This window comes from Carassius auratus, chromosome 43 (genome assembly GCF_003368295.1).
Source record: "Carassius auratus strain Wakin chromosome 43, ASM336829v1, whole genome shotgun sequence".
Classification (NCBI taxonomy): Eukaryota; Metazoa; Chordata; class Actinopteri; order Cypriniformes; family Cyprinidae; genus Carassius; species Carassius auratus.
Window position 1 is genome coordinate 4761031 of NC_039285.1, and position 20333 is coordinate 4781363.

Here is a 20333-nt window from a genome sequence, read left to right on the forward strand (position 1 = left end):
TTTTACGTTTATACAATTTGCATAACCAAAGGCATAATAAGAATCCAGACAAAACTGCAGCGTTCCCATCGCGTCGTTATTGGACTTATATAAGCCTGTTTCATTAACTCAGATTTATTGTAAAGCTGATGTAAAATTTCCAAGCACGAGGTTACGATACCGGTAGGCAGACTTGGGCAGACTAGGCACACCCCTAAAAACCAGCTTGTGGGCGATAGTGGGGTGTACCACTCGTTTTATTTGATGGGGGGGGGATTTAGATTAAATGTAAATGTAGACTAAATGCGATGCAATATTGTCATATTATATGCATTAAAATATATTATGTTAATACATAGAACACGCTCAGTTCTGTTCTTCAGGGAACTCAAGTCAGTTTTCTCTACAATTTCCTGTGGGTCGGACGATACGGATAGACAGCAGACAGTAGAGCATCTGCGGCTCCAGCATCACATTCACATCAGATTGTATGAGCCACACTTGTAAGATCAAACCATCGAATATAAACCGTCTACAAATCGAAACAGCAGATTTCAAAACCTAAGCTCATTTCCTTTTGATTCGTTGTAAGGTAAGATTATTATTTTCTATTCGATTGTGCTGATTTAACATACGGTCTGATGAGAGAACGGCAGCGCAATCACATGCAGTCTGTATGATGAAATCTCGCACATGGGTCACACAGTACATTTAGGCGGGGGGTGATAAATGATATTCTTTACAAATGCATATTGTATTAACTTACTTTCGTAAGAAATCATTGCTATCATCGTGAGCGTGATAGCCTATTTCAGTCAGTTTATAAAACTAATAATATTCCCAATAATAAGCGGAATTTAAATAAGATCTACACATGTAGACACAATGGGTTTTGCTTATAAAAAAATATATTCTTTAAATCCTATGCGAATTTAGATTCCTTAAAAATGACTTTTTTAAATTTCAAAATGTTTGATCTAATTTCGAGTTAATTTTAAGAGATTTTATGGTAAATTAATTGAGGAAGAGGCCAAAATGTGTTCTGCTGGAGGCTGGATTATAAAAAAGAGCAGCCTTGAAAAAATCTATTTATCACATGACTGAGAGCGCGCCGCGCAGCATCATTCACATTTGTACACTCGACTCAAGGCTCAGTACAATGTACAAACCAGAGCTTCTCAGCCTCAAATTATCGACTTAGTAACGTAATTACTATAATTTTCTTTTTTGCTATCCATCTATTGCGAAACCGGCATCCAAACCTGCTATTCTGGAGCGCTGCGACTAGAGAAGGCGCACTCTTTTCTGTTTGGGTTCGTATGTAAATGAACCGACCTCGTGCTCCTAAGAGGGGCTAAATTATTTAGACGCGAAATATGATCGTGCAGTTGACTTGAGGGACATTTAATTTTTGTTTTGATGCCTGACTTTGCCTGAAGCTGAAGATATGGGTATGGAGTCTAGGGAAAATAATTTTTACAAATCATGCATCTTTGACACATTGCATCATGTCAGGCGGATTTACCTGTCTGGTTTCTGTTCTTTGCTTTTGTATCTAACAGGAAACCTGTATTGTGAAAATGAGAAGATAAATATTTTCTCAACCCACACGTTTTCTCTATCTATGACTAAATCCCACTCTCTGACCTGCCTTTGTACGTTTGACCTCAACCTGCCCTACCGAAAAGGACTTCCTAGAATATCTCCCTCACCCATTGCCAAAACAGACAATTTCAAATGCCCAAAAACAGCAAAGCGGTCAAGAGAGAGATTGACGATGACGAAGTAACGGAATCTGTCAAAGATTTGCTCTCCAATGAAGATAACTGTGAGGACTCTTTCAAGAAGAGCTCTCTATTCGTAGGAGATGTTCCACAGAATAAGGAGCGGGATGTTGAGGAGGGTTCAGAGGAAGAGGAAGAGGAGGAGAGGCCCGCCTGGAGCAGCAAGCTCCAGTACATCCTTGCCCAGGTGGGCTTCTCAGTGGGCCTGGGCAACGTCTGGAGGTTCCCCTATTTGTGCCAAAAAATGGTGGCGGTAGGTTATGATGAATGAAATTAATAAAAAATTATCAAGTTAATATATATGGATTATATACATATAAAAATTGAATAATTTACCTTGAGTACATATATAAATAAATTAATATATATATACATATAACTGAAACTGCAGACAATTTCACTCTCAAATGTTCTCAAATATTCAGATAGATATGAAAGGAGAATAGTGAAACTGTGAGCTGTTTCAGTTCATTGACACATGCTTAGACTGACAGCCTAAAGTCAGACATATGCCTGACACCTCATTTTCAAGTTCTCATTATGCATTTCCTCCTTCATTTCCTCTTTCAAGTCTCATCAGTGTATTTTCAGGGCCAGAGGTCTTCTAGGAAAATACATACTGACATTATGGGGTATCAGAATTCATGTTTTAACTAAACAACAGCAATAAAAGCGTTGACTAAATGTAAATGTAAAAACACATTTTTTGTCAACACAAACAAAAATACACCATAATGGAGTGATGGTTTATCACTACATCTGGAAATTCTTCTGGCTAATAAACTTATTTCTTTTGAAACCATAAAAAGTAATTGGAGTAAGAGTACCAAAATGGCAATCAATATCAAATTAGAATTAGTTACCATATTTTCCGGACTGAAAGTTTTTTTCATAGTTTGGCTGGTCCTGCGACTTATAGTCAGGTGCGTCTTATTTATCAAAATTAATTTGACATGAACCAAGAGAGATGAACCAAGAGAAAACTTTACCGTTTGGATGGAACTTTCAGTGCTGCAACTTTGCAGATATTGTTTATGCTCAAATAGCAACATTACACACTAAAGTTAAAAGTCTTTAAGTTTTTTTTTTCCACCAGGAGACAAAGTTTTTTCCATGAATGAAAGTGAACATTTCAAGTGAATTTTGACAGAGTTAGAAAATAATAATAAAGGCTTCAAATTATTATAATTATTTTAAAAATGTAGGGTTTTATTTTGAGGAAGGGGGGGTGTTCGTCTTTGTCACCTTTTTCCCCCATGATGAGTTTGCATCCCTATAACAGAGGGAATCATGACATTTTCCAAAGCTTGCAACCAACAAAGTAATGTTATTATAGTTATCCTACAATGAAACGGAAAAATTAAAAAGTTGAAATAAAAATAAGCTGAAATAAATTAAAATATATATATTTTTTTTATTTCATTTAGCTGGCAAAGAAACATTTCTCATTTTAATTCCATTTAACTCAATGTGTATACATACATATATATCAACAACTACAAAAAAACACAACAAAATTACTTAAACTTGAACTAAACTTGAAAACAGAATATCAAAATAATAATAAAAACCATGATAATATCTTGGTGATGCTAAAATAACTCAGGTTTAAATATATTGTATAAACCAAGATGTTTATAAAAAAAAAACTACAGTTTACAGAACATCTTGATGAGTACCTGTCATTCCCTTTTCATAAATAACGCTTCAGTTTATGCTCCCAATTGAAAAGATATATAAAAGATATTTAAAATCATAATTTTCTGTGAATCTCAGTAGGTTTTTGTGTGTTAAAGCACATGACTGCAACATGTTGAAGGAGCAGCTGCCCTACAGTAAATGCTATTGTACTGAAGTTGTTCCCCATAAGGCAATGGGAAGGAATGTTCTACCCTGCGCCACTGGCAATGCTTGAACAGTTTTAAAAGGACAGTCTCTTTCTTCTTGAGCTCTCTGAAACAGAGATTAATTCAAGAGAAGAAAATAATTCCAAATAATCACAGTCGGTTACCTCATCCATTCATATTTTGTAAAAAAAAAATTAGACTAAACTGTTAACTAAAAATAATATTATTAAAAATGGGTGTCTTTAATTGAAATAAACCTGAAATAAAATAGAATATAAATATAAGATGAAAAAAAAAATACTTTAAAAAGTCAATTAAAAATGTTGCCTTGATAAGTTTTAAGTTCTAAAATAATTAAAAACTTAAATAAAAATAAAAATATAGTTTATTCAAAATATTAACAAATACTATGTAAATAATACTAAAATAACACTGGACACAGAAAAAATTTACATGATTCACATTATAAATAACCATATTAATAACTTCATTTTATAAAAATAATCAAAACAAATTAATTATAATAAATGAAAAAGCATAAAACCAAGATAAAAGTAATTTTGTTCGTTTAGGTAAGATATCTGACATCTTTAAAAATAATCCAACACTGACCTTGAAGAATGTTTGATCTTGATGGGTAATTGCTTTAATTGCATTTACATACTGTCACTTGTCGCATGAACATACTGTATCTGACATACTGTATAGCTCACGTCCTCTGTATACCAGTGTGGAAGTTTGGTTCCTAAATAAATAGCCATAACCATAAATTCTTCTCTTTGTAGGAGCGTATCTGGTTCCCTACCTCATTCTGCTGGTGGTGATAGGCATTCCCCTCTTCTTCCTGGAGCTAGCAGTGGGCCAGCGCATCCGTAGAGGCAGTATTGGGGTGTGGAACTACATCAGCCCACGTCTGGGTGGCATCGGCTTCGCCAGCTGTTTGGTGAATATCAGTGCTTTCATGAGGACAAACATTATATAAGTGCACTATAAAAAACAAAATGGCCAAAGTTGGATATTGTCTTTGCACAGGGGAAAGGCAACTAATTAAACCATTTAAAGACTTTTAGATTTAGAGTAGATGGTGCAGCCCATACATTTGACTGCATTCCCTCTTATTGCAGGTGTGCTTTTTTGTGGCTCTTTACTACAACGTCATCATCGGCTGGAGTCTCTTCTACTTCTCACATTCCTTCCAGCAGCCTCTTCCTTGGAACGAGTGTCCCCTGGTCAAAAACGAAACTAATACATGTAAGAGAACTTAAAGAATAACAGGATATTATACTTTTACCATTTAGAATGAAACAATACATTTTAATGCACTGAACAACTTTTCTGATCAATCTTGTGATGCGGTGCAGGATTGTTAAGTTTCATGATATTTTGTAGATGTCGAACCAGAGTGTGAGAAAAGTTCAGCCACTACGTACTACTGGTATCGTGTGGCCCTGGACATCTCTGATTCCATCTCTGAGAGCGGAGGACTTAACTGGAGGATGACTCTGTGCCTGCTGGCTGCTTGGACCATGGTGTGTCTTGCTATGATGAAGGGTATCCAGTCTTCTGGCAAGGTAAGAAAAGTCTTTTGTCTTTTGTTTTAGGAAAGTCTGCCTTTGGGGATGTCCTCAAGGGATGTCTTAAAAGCAACACAGAAGGAAACACTGACCTTTAGACTGATCCTTCCGATCTCAGTGAGGACCATCATCCTCTCATGTGATCCATGCCTGTGTAACGTTGTGAAACGTGATGCAGCAGTACTCTGCCATCAGTGTGCTTTTGAACAAGTTCGCTTTAGACAGATGATGTTCAGGTTTTCTCAAATAATGTGAGAATTGAAACCCCCCCACAGGAATAGTTCCCCCAACATTGAACATTGGCTTAAAATGTACTCACCCTCAGGCAATCAAATGTAGATGAGTTTGTTTCTTTATCAAAACAGATTTCTAGAAATTTAGCATACATTACTTGATCACCAATGGATCTTCTGCAGTGAATGGGTTCCGTCAGAATGAGAGTTCAAACAGCTGATAAAGGCATCAATTTAATCCAAAAGTAATCCACACAGCTTCAATCCATCACTTAACGTCTTGTGAAGTGAAAGCTGTGAGTTTGTAAGAAAGAAATCCATCTATGGTAATGCCAAACGCTAAAAGCTAAATTTCTACAAATCCTTCTTCAAATCTGTTCCTATGAAGAAACAAACCTATCTGCATCTTGTGATGGCTGGAGGGAGATACAAAATTCAGCATATTTGAATTTCTGGGAATGGATAGGGGGTAATTTTTTTTTTTATGAATCCTTTTTACATATTTTATAGCGTACAGTATATGTTAAAAGAAAGCAATATTTCAGTAACCACATAAAAATTACATTACACAGTCCACTAAATTGATGTATGCTTATGATAGATATAATAAAGGTTTCTTATAAACATATAATCCATTCCCAGTTAAAGTGACAGCAGATGAATTCCTACTGTTTAAGCGTGGCCCCTCAGTCAGTAAGGGCTATCCTATACTATACTCTGCAGTGAATAAGGCCAGTCTTTGAAGCCTAATCTGGGATTTACCTCACAAAAGAATGTCTCATTCAATGTCCCATTCAAAATTCCCAGAAACCGCATTTTGCTCAAAAAAAAAAAAAAAAAAAAAAAAAAAAATCCCACCCACAGTGCCATTCTCTTTTTTTTTCTTTTTGTCATTTTGTGTGCACAAATTGCATAGAAATAATGGTTGCCATGGTTTTTATGTGCACCCTCCCCATTCACAGTTCTGTGGCACTGCACCCAATAACCATACTCTATTACAATTATTGGTGACTGAGGATACTGTACTGTAGAATTAGATGTGTGTCTGCAGAAAAAGGGGTTGATTAATTTAATGGACCTTTGTAAAGTCCTTCTTGATGCTTCATTTTTGGGAAGCCACAGCGAAAGTGTAATTTTAATTTTAATTTTCTCAGCTGTGGGATGGTAAAACTTCAGGCTTTGTATGACTGGCCCACCCTTGATGAATCAGAGATGAATCAGTAGCATTTTCAGCATTATAGTCATACAGTAAAAGCAAGATCAAAGTAAGCCAATAATGTCCATCATCTATGTCATTCTTTTATAAAGGCTGTTTTGTTTACTTTGTTTAAAAAGTGCTTTTTATCTCAAATGAGCTTGTTAAACTTAAATTAATATGTGACTGACTATGTACACATATGTATATAAAATGTATACTCTCAAAGCAATGTAAGTCACTTTAAATAAAAATGTCTGCCAATGCCATATGTACAAATGTGAGTGTAAAACGCCGTTTACTTTGTCATCATAAACATTGTCCGGTAGAAGTTTTCATCATGATAAACATTAAAAAACTGAAATCAGCATTATCGTCTTCATTCTGTAGATGACTATCCTGGTACTGTCAAGATATTGCCCGGACAGGCAAAAATATGTGAAATATGAAATAAAATTGGATATATGTTTCAGTCTGATCAGTCTATCCAGGTCAGGTTTGGGTCGTGTTTTTTTTAGTAATCTGGGATGTAACATGCATATATAACATCAATTCACTCATTTACACTCATCTGCTAATAGATGCCTAACTACATCATCTGGCTTAAAAAAAGCATCTTTCTTCATGAAGACATAAAAATTAGATGTGTATTGTGATCAAACTAATGTTTTCACTACACTGTTTGAACAAAACAGATCTGATTTCTACACAAAATTATGAATTGTCAAGGTATGAAAATTAAACAAATGTAAAAGTTTGAAAAACTAATTACAATTCGATGCACTGTGAAAAAAGGCAGTCGACTCTGTCAGCAAAGTCAGCAAGTGAGGGCAAATTTCCACCCTATATAAGTAAAGGATTTAGCACAGCAAAAAAAAAAGAGGCAAATGGTCATTCATAACAGAAGACACTGGCCTTCTCTGTGTTATTATTGCAGTACTACAAATGTAATTTTTGTGTTTAATGTTTTACTTTGCCATCTTTTCATAACTTGTTCGGTTATGTCTAATTGCAGGTGATGTACTTCAGCTCTCTCTTCCCCTACGTGGTGCTTATTTGTTTCCTGGCTCGTGCTTTCCTGCTCAAGGGTTCTATTGATGGCATCATCCACATGTTTACACCGAAGGTAAGAACCTAAAGGACATGATCTGTGTATGTATGAGCAGATGATACATCACCACAATGATTAGACTAATTTACATGCTCTGGTTCCTACAGCAGCAATTAATCCAATTTATTGAGAATTATGGTAATCACACATTAATAATTCCAATGTGCATCCGTCGTCTCAGTCCGGTGGAGACCAGTGGACGTATCTATGGTAACAATAGCCCAGCATGCATTTGTGATGTGACTCGACAGAAGTGAATTAACTCTTCCCTCAACACAGACTAAATTGTTAATTAAATGTTTTTCATTATTCTTATTATATTTCATATGTAAGAAGATTTTTAGCACTGATGCAACTCAGTATCTAGAAAAAGCTGATTAGGTATGTTTATATTTATATTTTTACACAAAAATGAAAATGACTCGCCTATCATATTTTGTTCAAATATCTCTAAAAAAAATACCATATTTTATGTTCCATAAAGTCCGCAAGTCATGGTGTTACAAATGTATATACCATTTTACTTTTTAGTTTTGATATTTATATTGCTAATTTTAATTTTAGTTAATTGTTTTTTTATTTTTTATGTGCTGTTGTCATTTTTTATCTTTTCTTTTTTAACTTTAGGTTTACTTTAATTAAGTTTTAGTTCAGTTTTAGTTTTTATTTCCAGTAATTTTAGTGCTTTAACTTCGACTTATTTCATTTAGTTGCAAAGGTAACATTTCAAATTTTCATGAAGTTTAAGTTCTTATAATAATCTCATATGTAGGCATTTCTTTAATAGGTTTATATGTTAAAATTTGTGGTGTGGCACACAAATTAATAAATTAATTAACAAATTAAGACCAATACATTTTCAGATGTTTGCAGATATTTTAAGAGAAAAGCATATCATTGCATCCAATTTAGCATGTGACAAACAATAAACTACAGTATCTTTTTACAGCTGGAAATCATGCTGGAACCCAAAGTGTGGCGTGAAGCTGCCACGCAGGTCTTTTTTGCCCTGGGCCTTGGTTTCGGTGGAGTTATTGCCTTCTCCAGCTACAACAAGCGAGACAACAACTGCCACTTCGACGCTGTGCTGGTCTCCTTCATTAACTTCTTCACCTCAGTGTTGGCCACTCTGGTCGTTTTTGCCGTTCTGGGCTTCAAAGCTAACATCATGAATGCCAAATGTGTGGAAATGTAAGTTCTAAAGCAAATAAAGCATGACGAGCAGTTTAGTAGAATATGTTGAAAATAATAATAAAATACTGTACACTTGCAGTTCATACAGACCAAAGAACCAGTATTTGATTTTCTTTTTTAATGTATCTTAGGAACACAAAGAAGATCGTTGATTTTCTTGGGAAAGAAATCAATCCAAGCTTGATCCCTCACCATATTAACCTTAGTAATGTTAGCCCTGAGGACTACCAGCAGATGACCAGCATTATCCGGGGCGTGATGGAAAACGATTACCCGCGCCTAGGCTTAGACAGCTGCGATATCAAAGAAGAGCTGAACAAGGTGAGGAGGAGCTTAAAGTGAACTGATACACCTCGGGGAAACCTAAGAGACAACTGATATACACAAACTTTCCATGGGATTCAACCCTGGCAGCTACACGCTCTCTCTGGTCACATGTTTTTAAATTTTAATGCAACACTAAAGAGCAGTTTAAATAAAAATGTGCTCTTTTAAAACCCATCCAGTCTTCACAACTTTCATCAAATCTGACAAAAAATTTATATATATATATATATATATATATATATATATATATATATATATATATATATATATATATATAAATTTTAAGCAATAAAAATACATGAAGATTTCTCCTTTCCTAATCACAGACACCCTTGTTTGTAATTGACGGCCAGAAACAGATGTAAAATGCTTTAAAGGCACAGAGGTTTGCTGCTGTCTGTGTTGTTATGGAAAGAGGTGTGTGGGTGATCAAGAAACACTTCATGATGAAACAAATGGAAATAAATGTGGTACGTGTTGCCACAATGAGATAAACCACACAGAACCATCAACTGCCGTAGTCTTCTAGAATATGAAGCTCTTTCTTTACACAGTCACTTCTGCTGCTTTGATGTGTTTTCTTTTTCCTTTCATTTTTGTCACTTCCTGCTAGTTTCTAGGTAAACCCTTACACTTAAACGTGTTGAACAATCAAGATTTACTATCTTCATATATACCGTATTTTCCAGACTATAAGTCGCACTTTTTTTCATAGTTTAGCTGGACCTGCGACTTATAGTCAGGTGCGACTTATTATCAAAATTAATTTGACATGAACCGAGAGAAATGAACTAAGAGTCATGAACCAAGAGAAAACATTACCGTCTCCAGCCGCGAGAGGGCGCTCTCCTGCTCAGTTCCCTGTAGTCTACACTGAAGACATAGAGCGCCCTCTCGCGGATGTAGACGGTAATGCTTTCTCTTGGTTCTAAATAAATGCGACTTATACTCCAGTGCGACTAATATATGTTTTTTTACCTCATCATGACGTATTTTTGGACTGATGCGACTTATACTCAGGTGCGACTTATAGTCCGAAAAATACGGTATTTGTGCTTTTATAGGTTCATGCTAAAATCCTACCTTTATCTTTCTTCTCACAGGCAGTGCAGGGGACAGGCTTGGCCTTCATCGCCTTCACTGAAGCCATGACCCATTTCCCAGCCTCACCTTTTTGGTCCGTCATGTTCTTCCTTATGTTGGTCAATCTGGGGCTGGGCAGCATGTTCGGCACTATCCAGGGCATCCTCACCCCCATTGTGGACACCTTCAAAATACGGAAGGAATACCTCACAGGTCAGTCAAAAACAAAAACACTGCTATATGGAGAAAAGACAGAATCCCTTAATTCATCTGTTTAAGTTTCAGAATATAATAGATCTTTATTTGATCTCTGAAGCCTGTTCTAGACTTGCATGAATTTTTAAGTTTAGCCGAACTATTCCTGTCATCACAAGGCTTCACCAACGAGGAATGCTATGGTCAGTGGTGGATAGGCATTTTCAATGACCTGAGTCTATGCAAATATAAATAAATAATAACAATAATCAAATAACCTACTAATATGAGGTGTAAGTCAAGACAAGAACATTCTCAAAGAAAAGTAACAATATAAACAGCTGTTTTCACTAAAATTCAAACGTTCAAGGCTACATTTATTTGATCAAAAATACAGCATAAAGCGAAATATACTGAATTATTATTACAATTATAATAAGCTTTTCTTTATTTTAATGTATTTAAATTTTTATTTAATCCTGTGATGGCAAAGCTGAATTTTTAGCAGCCATTACTTTAGTCTTCAGTGTCACATGATCCTTGAAAATCATTCTAATTTGGTTCTCATTAAACGTCTTATTATCATCAACATTAAAAACAGTTGCCCTGCTTAATATTTTTGAGGAAAACTTGATCAAGTTTTTCCCCTATAGTTAATTCGACACTTTCTCTGCTTTCTTTCCAGTTGGTTGCTGCGTACTTGCCTTCTTTATTGGTTTAATCTTTGTCCAGCGATCTGGGAACTACTTTGTAGCCATGTTTGACGATTATTCCGCTACACTGCCTCTTCTCATCGTGGTTCTTCTGGAGAACATTGCTGTGGCCTGGGTGTATGGCACCGACAAGTATGTTACTCTATTAGACAGTTTACAGCGCCCTCTGGTGACACGAGCGTCATATTGCTATCAATATTATTTATTGTGAAGTGTAATAAATAATAATAATTCAAGTTATGGTCATATCCAGACCAAATAAATAATTATACTTTATTGATCATAAAAAAAGCAATAAAAAAAAACTCATAGTAACAAATGCTAATCTGATTTTAATTTATTAATAATATCTCGAATTGAATCATCTTGATTGAAACTCACTGAAAAAAAAGGCCAAAATGCAATTTGAAAGTTAATATATCTGAAAAATAAAATAAAATAATATAAAAAAAATGTTTTGAGCTAAAAAAAAAAAAAAAGACAGACATTTGTGGTTTTGTTTAGAGGAACATATTCCATCCAGACTTTATTTTGTATATTATTGAGATTGATATTATGAGAAGTATTTGTTGTCAGTTAACTAACCTAAGAAAAACAAATTTAGTTATAATTATATTACTTGTATAATGTGTGTGTGTGTGTGTCTGTACATCACAGATTGCTTTCACAAGACAGTTAAAAATTATATGTAATTACAAGAAATCAATTTAAATAAAAATAAGCAATCATAATAATAATTTACAAAAGCTTAATACAATCAAATCTTAAAACTTAATATAATGAGTTCATAATTATGCTGCAATTTAATCAACTAATAAACAAGCAACTGCAATCTATTTGTCTCTCGTGGGTTCGCTCAGGTTCTTTGAGGATCTGAAGGACATGCTTGGTTTCACTCCATACCGCTTCTATTACTATATGTGGAAGTTCATCACACCAGTGCTTCTGCTGGGTCTTCTGGCCGCAAGCATCATTCAGCTGGGATTGTCCCCACCTAGCTACAGCGCATGGAACCAGCAACTGGTGGGTAAATCTGAAACGTGTTTTTAGCTCAAAATATAGCCATACTTTTGAGGTTTTACTCAGAGGAACATACAGACTCCGTTCAGAGTTTGTTTTGTAGTTGATTTCACCTATAGGCATTCTATTTTTATTTATTTTTTTGGTAAACATCAAACTAGTTAAGACTAAGTTTAAATCACCGATTAATTTATTACTGATCCATTTTTGGGTGAACTATTCCTTTAAGCCTGGGTCAGTTCTAAGGCCTTCAATCCACAGTTTTACCACAGGATTAAAGTGGAATTATACCTTTGCCAGAATACTCCAATTGCTGTGTCTGTTGTCAGGCTCAAGAACAGTCTCTCAGCTATCCGCCCTGGGGCCTGGCTGTCTGCATCTCACTGGTGGTGACCGCCATCCTCCCTGTGCCTGTGGTTTTTATTCTGCGCTATTTGAACATCATCGACGAGAACGCAGGAGGCCTGTCCAATGTCTCGTATAAAAAAGGCCGTATTATAAAAGACACTGCTTGTAGGACCAGAGAAGAGGACGAAGATGACGCCAGTCTTCTCAATGCGAAGACGCCGAGCGAAGCCCCATCACCCATGCCAGCCAATTACCGCAAGCAGAGCGGTCCTGCTTCGACCGCAGACGTCATGTTCAATGGTAGCTGCAGCGCTGGATACACAATGCCGAATATAACAGACATTCTGGAATCTGATTTGTGAGGACCTGTTCAGCCTTATCTGTAACTGTGAGGACCAGTGTCATTTCATTTGCCCTGTAAGAACCTCTTCATCTAGTTCCTGAGCTTCAATTGTCAGTCACCTGAGTAACCAATCACAATTCATTGAGATGAATGTTAACGCTAGCAGCCAGTGTTCTCCTATAGACCTCTTCTAACAGCCATCTTCCTTTCACACTGGTCCAGTACGGAAGTTTCAACATTTCTAAACGTAATATGTGTGTACTAACGCGCCCCCTACCCCCATCCCAATCCATTGGCCCAACTGTTGCACGCACTTATCCTCCTCTGTAGGGGCCTGTAGACCTCTGGGTTTATGCTCCACTGTAGAATGGCTATTTGTACAGATTATGCTGCAAGTCAGGACAGTTACTGTCCATAAAATTCAAGATTAGAAGCATTATAGCAGCTTTGGAAAAGTCTAGAATGTAAATGAACATTCAAGTAGAATGTCTAGAATTGTATTCTATCAAAATGTTGATAGAATACAAGGTGTGAATGTTGCACACTTAAGGTATTCTGTAAATATATTATGAATAAATGTATTCAAATATAGTTTGGAATACCGATCATGTTTTGGTAGAAGTGCTTAAAAATCCAATACGCAGACTTTGTTTGTTTGTTTGTTTGCTGATGTGCTATCATTGTAAGGAGACATATTACTCCTCCCTCTTCCTGTAAATATTTTTTAATAAATTTGCTCAATGAATATTTCAATTAAAAGAAAAAGATTCGGACACACTGTTTGGCTTTACTACTTTGTTGCGCTCCACAATAACGTGACTGGAATTTAAATAAGAATTTAAAATTCCAGTATATGGAAAAATATGCACCAATATATGCAATGATATTAAAATTCTGGATGCTTTTATGAATCATTTTAGTTTCTTAGAACCGATAACCAACAACTGGCTGCTTTTAAAATTATAAAGTTAAAATGGCTGTACTATTTTTCTGTACTAAATAATCTTAAAAATAAAAGCCCACACTAAATTCAATTGCAGAAATTCTACAACAGTATTTAGGCATCGTAACATAAGTTTGCTAAAGAACACACATATATATATATATATATATAGGTTTATTTTTAACACTTTTTATTTATGAATTTAAAGTGAAGGCAAAGTCTTTGGCTATTATACATCCAATATCAATAAATACATTTTAAATAATAATAGTACTAATAATAAAATCTCTATTACCAGAACTGATATGTGCTGTGTCTCATTTCAGAGGCTGCGTCCTCCGGAGGTCGCATTTGAAGGCTGCATACATCATCGGGGAAGTCTCATTAAGAAAGTAATCATAATAAAATTGACCGTTATTCCTTGTGATGTTTAAAATACTATAGTTTATTTTTTACTTTGCAATTTAACGGTTACTTCCCCGATTTCGGACGCAGCCTCCGAAATGAGACATGGTAAATGGTAAAAATATATCATGTGTCCCTTTAAATAAAAAATAAAAAAAAGTAACAACATAGATGGGTTTAAAACCTTTATTGTCCATTTTGATTCGTTCAGCCATTGGAAGGTCATTTTCATCAATAAAAATCTTAAAACAGGTAGTGTCTAAAATCAATGACATGAAAATAAAATGTGACATATTCAAAGAAGCCTCGGCTAAAAATCAAATGAGTGTAACTTTTTTCCCTGAATCATTTCATCTCCACATGCCTCTTTAAAACGAAAACATTTGAAGGTTAAAAGCAGTGCAAAACAACAATCATACCGCTACTGTGTCACTTAAGCAGAGATTTCTTATTACTCTCATGACACATCTTAAGTGTTAAGGTCGACAGTTGGGCTTATACAGACTTAGCAAAGCCCACTCGGTTATTCTCCCGATCAAACACAGTGTAGTACTGCCCAATGAACACATCACCCAGAATCCACAGGGGTCCAGCGGGGGGTGGGATATCCAGGCCCATGAATCCACTCAGACAGATCTCCTTTCCAGCCTGCTTTTCCTGTAAACACATACAAACACACAGAGAGATGCCATCTTTAGAATGTTTTTGTGATCACCAAGAAACGCTTCAGTGTTTGCTCAAACAATACTTGGCTAGCTGCATGTGATTTACAAGAAAATAAATCTCCAGGTACATGTTTTTTTATTTTTTATATCCTGACTCATGCACAACCTTGTCAAAAACAACACCTCAATTTCACAGCTCTGCTGATGCAATGTACCACACCACATCAACAGCGCTTAGGTGACAAACTAGGACTGACCTTGAGTATGTACTGTTCTCCAGTCAGTGAGTAAGACTTTCCACCCAGGACGAATGAGATGGTGGGAAGTGTGGGCACTTTTTTACAGTCTATCATATACTACAGAGAAAACGGGTTTAGTTAGAGAACATTATCAAATCATTATACATTTCGATAAGTAAGCTACCATTAATAACAACACGACAAGCATGAATACTTTGTTGAGCAGTCTTGTAAAAAAAAAAAATTATTAAACTAGTTAATTTAAATGTACAATTTTTGTTTAAAAATTTTATACTTTTATTCAGAAAGGATGCATTAGATTGATTAACAGTGACAGCAAAGACAATTTTAATATTACAAAAGATTTCTATTTCAAATTTCATTTGCTGTTCTTTTCAAGTTTTTTATTTCTAAAAAAAAATAAAATAAAATAATAATAATAATAATGAATAGATCCGAACAGAAATCTATTCAAGTCACAACGCCTCAATAATGTATAATTATAAACATTAGAAGTTGCATTACCTCTCCCTGCATCAGAGGGACGGCACCAATAGCCTTCTGCAGGGCTTTGATTTCAGCAGCTGGGCCAGTGATCAGAGACGTCCCAGTGTCCACGATGGCTTCACATCCTCCTTTACACAGAGTCAGCTCAGTGCCGATGCTCATGCTACACAAACAAACAGAGCACTGTCAACACTAGATTACGGTCATAGGGATTTTGGTTGGTTCAGTGGTAAAATTCTTGCCTCTCACATAACAGACCAGCATATTTCCAGACCATTAGTTTGGTCAGAATATACAAAAACCCAAAAATCTCTTACGCATCCATGTGAATCTGCCAATAGGCCTGTCTGCTGATGTCCACGTAGTTAAAGTCTCCAGTGTAATATTTGGGGTCTGTGCCTCCAAGGAGCAACTCACCACCAGGTTGGGTGTCAGGGTTTCTGTCGGACAAATAAAACCGCATCATCCACAGAAATCAGGCCTGAAAATTACTGCATCAAATGCATGTTTACGGCAGGCTGACATGTAATTATTCGTTTCATAAAAATCTGGGACAGATGAGGATGGCTTAAACAAATGCATGTACCTGTTCAGGTAGAAAGAGAAAATATTTTTCTCCACTTTCTTCTGGCTCATCATCATGTCAAAAACAGGAGGAACCCCATCCACAGAGATACGAGGATAAGCCATGCCGAGAATACCATCAAACTTGGCTGCAATGAAGGCTACTCCTGGCTGTTTGATAGCTTCTCCAAATATCTGCTTCTCAACTGCAATATCCCCAACCTAAAAGAGAAGTAACAGTTTGGTTTCTTTCACCACTTCAGGTGACAAAAAAAAACAACAACTGATGATTCCTACCGTGCATGTGTCCTGGCTGAGATACCCAGACAAGCTTCCGGAACCATACTGTATGGAAAATTCAGTCCCGTTCTTCACATAGGTGCTTGACTTGGCCCCATTGTATTTATGATGAAGCACTACAGGGTTAAAAGTAATTCTTCAGTTAAATACTTTTTTTTTTTTTGGTATATGTACAGTGCTCTAGCTGTATATAAATACACAATATAGTAACAGTATTTATCACACTCTTCTAGCTACTGTGTCCAAAACTCACAGAGACCAATTATTAACCTTATATTTCATGTCAGGGCTTTTATCCTTGAGCAGAAAAATGGCACTTAAATTTGTACTAAAAGCTAATAAACTTAATATGCATTTAAATGCTTTTAATTATATATTAGGCATAGGCCTTCAGGTTGTGTTTACTATTAAAATTGATTTCTAAAGAGTGCAAAATGTGGGCAAGTAAATTTTATGCCACATCCATCCATGAAGCATCCAAATATTCACACCAAGTAAAGCATTTAGGCCTTGTCTGATCTGCAAGACTCTTGTACTGCAAGAGTTAAACGCACCAATGAACTACTTTGAAAGGGTGAGATACAATCACTGACAAGTTCTTGTTCAGACTACAGGAACAAAATTGCTACAACTTCACTAAAATGAGGCCACAAAGAACTTGAGCAACATTTGGCCACACTGAAATGGATTCTTGTTTTAGCAAAAAAATAATAATAATAATTGCTTTAAAATGTGTTTACAAAGTTAATTGTGGTCTAAGTCTGAAAACACAGAGTGAAACAATATTACAAAAAAAACAAAAAACAAACGAGTTTCCTTAATACTGCCAGTATATGTTGTTCTTGACATCAAAACAACTATTTTACAATACTATAACATTGTGTGTGTGTGTGTGTGTATTTTACTGTTACCAATTTAAAGGCAACACTGATCTGATAATACTGTAAAACTGAAATAAAATTCCTAGGCTCTCTGTGGACTTACAGCAGGCGATATCAGTCAGCGAACAGTGGATCGATGGCACCCACAGGTTGGAGGATCCCGTGTCAAACACCACAGTGAAGGTCTGGACAGGAGTGCCAAGACCGATCTCTCCATAGTACTGAGCCTGGAAACACAAACCCTCAAATCATTCAAAATTCAACGCCACAACAGACAGTAGTAGAGCTAAAACATTTTCACACAAGCGTAGAATTGCTAGGGCTTTAGAAAAAAAGAATAATGCATGCACATATTAATAATTCACTGTGAACTTAAAATCTGAATTTCATTTTCCTTAAATGCAATAAATGTCACGAGGTTAATTCCTAACTAAATATCTCATTTTTACAAAGTTACTGATATTCCAATTTATTACAAGTAAACGCCAACCTACATTTTTTTTTAACAAATGTAAAGATTACCAAAAAAAGGAAAGAAATAAAGTAAGAAATTTAGGACAAAACCTCTTGTTGACTCATTATGTATATCATGCAAACATTAAAGTGATCTTTGACACTAAAGAACTTGCATTTATTACCTAAGCCTGTTTACAATAGCAGCTGCTTACTGTCAAAGAGGATTGTTGTGGTCTATTGTGGCAGATGTATTATTTGAGAAGCATGACAAATAATCTCATGACCTGCTGTCTGACACAGTAAAACAAACCATCATGCTGTCCATTACAGCTTATGACAGGAAATGGACCAGTACCTAATTTTTTTTTTTTTTTTTTTTTTTGCTGAATAAAGACAGAACAGGTTTTAAGTTCACTTTTTCCTACTGTCAGTCACATTTCAACTGACATAGTGAAATTTATTAATCATATGACATGATTAAGCAATCGGACTGTAGGTTAAACTTTAACAACTGCTTGTCCTCATTTTAACTTCAACTTTTTAACCTCATTTTAACTTCCTGGATGTACAGTACAGCTTTGTGCAAGGCACTGCGGTCAAAAAGACTGCAGACATTCACATGCCTCTAATAACAAATACACTGATTTACAATACCACCATACACAACTTAGTGATCTTCTGAAAAAAAAAAAAAAAAAAAAACAGGCCAACTAATGATGTTTGGTAAATGATTAGAGGCTATTGTTATTAAATTTGGTAGATTAATGCGGATTCATGTACGACAACACAAACAGCAGAAACGCCATTAACAAGCAGTACTCACATCAAGGTAGTTCTTGAGGGTTTCTGGAGTAGGACCATTACTTGCTGGGAATCCCAGGTTGTATTTCAAGGGTGCAGAAGCAGCCACAAGCTCCTCTATAGCTCTGCCAGAGTCACTCAGTGTCCGTCTGATGGAACGAAACTTCTTTAAAGGAATCCTGGAGAGAAACAGACACAGAAACATCAACATAAAGTGTGCACAGTTCAGCTATCTTACAGGCATAACTACTTCCCCTGCAGCGAACTACAAACATTCTCATGCGAAAAGCAAGCCAAGTCTTCTTTCCACCGTCTTCCTTCATGCCGAACTCAAGTTTTTAGATAACGCAATGTCATTTGATTTGAAAAGGGATGGGGGGAAAAGCTAAACAAATGTAAGCTGGGAGGAAAAACTTTGCCAATTGCTCTCTATGCATACGATGCAGAGATAAACAAGTTATTTAAATGAATTGCTTGATTTAATTACTCACTCACTGAATGTATATGACAAGATGTGATGCAGTAAAATCTGTGGGGGTTTTTGGACTTTGATTGGGTGGTGAGTCAAATTGAATCTCATTATGTGTGTCTCTTTCAATCAGGTCAATTTCTAACATTCAAAAAAAGAAAGCAAAGGGCTTCCACCATAAGGACTGAAATCAAGTGATTAATGACCATGATATATACACAATATCCACGTGTTTTTGAGCCAGCTGGGGTGAGATCTGTCAGCTTAAGTGCACTAAATTGGATTTGGAAAGGTTGAATTTTAAAGGGCCCTTCTTACTTATCTATAAACAGATTTCAGTTTCTGCCGAGTCACAAACGATCAATCTCTGTCTAAGTTAGTAGGAAACCTACAACAACCCCTGGGTGCTTTACAATAATTCACGAAAAGTTTTCAGAGACAACTATTGTTTGTTAAAATACAGGATAAAATAATATAAAAAAACAGACTAGTCCCAGTGAAAGAAAAACAAAGCTCGCACTGCGTGGTTTAGCTCGAATGGTCGGATTGTGTCGCGTTGTGTTGTTGTTATTGTTATTGTGAAGTTTTTTGTTCGACCTTACCGAACAATCGCGTCGGTCGTCCACAAAAAGGCAGCAGCTAGCAGCAGACAGGCGAGTCTCATGTTGGCGAGCCGTCAGGACTAGTTAAAACACCTGAGGAGTAGTATATGTGTTGAGAGAGTGTTGTTGTGTGCAATCTATTATCTAGGACAAACGGCTGCAGTCAGCTGACTGCGATAGCGCTGCCGGGCAACGCGTGCACACAGTCATGTGATGGTGCTTTGAAGAATGTCACGGCTGCGCTGGTTTCTGCGCAAAAATAGGTTGATAAAAGGTTCTGGAGAATGGTTGTTAGATTAAGAGCGTCAAAATGTAATTAATCGTATTACTTTGTGTTCGTTATAAATGTAATAAAAACAATTAATCACATCGTAATTCAATCGAAATGTTAAATATATGTAATATAAATATATGAACCAACTAAATATTTTTATATTAATACAAATTGCTAAATAACTACATCTAAAATAATCATACATCTGATAAAGCTGGAATTAAATAGTGCTGACTTGGTTGACACTGGTCCTGATCATTATTTCCGATTTCCCCTATAAA

The 20333-nt window shown here is 35.9% G+C and overlaps 2 protein-coding genes across 2 annotated transcripts; one reads left to right on the top strand and one right to left on the bottom strand.

Annotated features, from left to right (window-relative positions):
- Positions 1-380: 380 nt before the first annotated feature.
- LOC113061516 (sodium-dependent neutral amino acid transporter B(0)AT2-like) lies at positions 381-13714 on the top strand. Its single transcript, XM_026230679.1, is given in 13 exon segments — positions 381-571; positions 1542-1999; positions 2002-2016; positions 4396-4553; positions 4735-4861; positions 5000-5181; positions 7628-7738; positions 8673-8914; positions 9049-9238; positions 10348-10540; positions 11208-11367; positions 12096-12258; positions 12585-13714. Coding segments are annotated over 12 exon segments (2205 nt in total). The 5' UTR covers positions 381-571; positions 1542-1716; the 3' UTR covers positions 12966-13714.
- Positions 13715-14466: 752 nt separating this feature from the next.
- LOC113061519 (cathepsin D-like) lies at positions 14467-19957 on the bottom strand. The gene is made up of 9 exons (XM_026230682.1): positions 19779-19957; positions 18730-18886; positions 17554-17677; positions 16567-16685; positions 16292-16491; positions 16023-16145; positions 15724-15868; positions 15217-15315; positions 14467-14951 (listed from the first exon to the last, which is right to left on the bottom strand). Exons 1-9 carry the CDS (start codon positions 19838-19840, stop codon positions 14790-14792), a joined length of 1191 nt encoding a protein of 396 aa, XP_026086467.1. The 5' UTR covers positions 19841-19957; the 3' UTR covers positions 14467-14789.
- Between the last annotated feature and the right edge of the window lie 376 nt (positions 19958-20333).

What these genes read in the sequence shown, in the direction of transcription:
- LOC113061519 (XM_026230682.1), bottom strand. Translation starts at nt 19,840, where the DNA reads ATGAGACTCGCCTGTCTGCTGCTAGCTGCTGCCTTTTTGTGGACGACC. An exon ending in TCAGCCAGGACACATGCACG is followed by an intron (nt 16,492 to 16,566) that starts GTAGGAATCATC and finishes CTTCTCTTTTAG; the next exon opens with GTTGGGGATATTGCAGTTGA. An exon ending in TCCCTCTGATGCAGGGAGAG is followed by an intron (nt 15,316 to 15,723) that starts GTAATGCAACTT and finishes TTTTCTCTGTAG; the next exon opens with TATATGATAGACTGTAAAAA.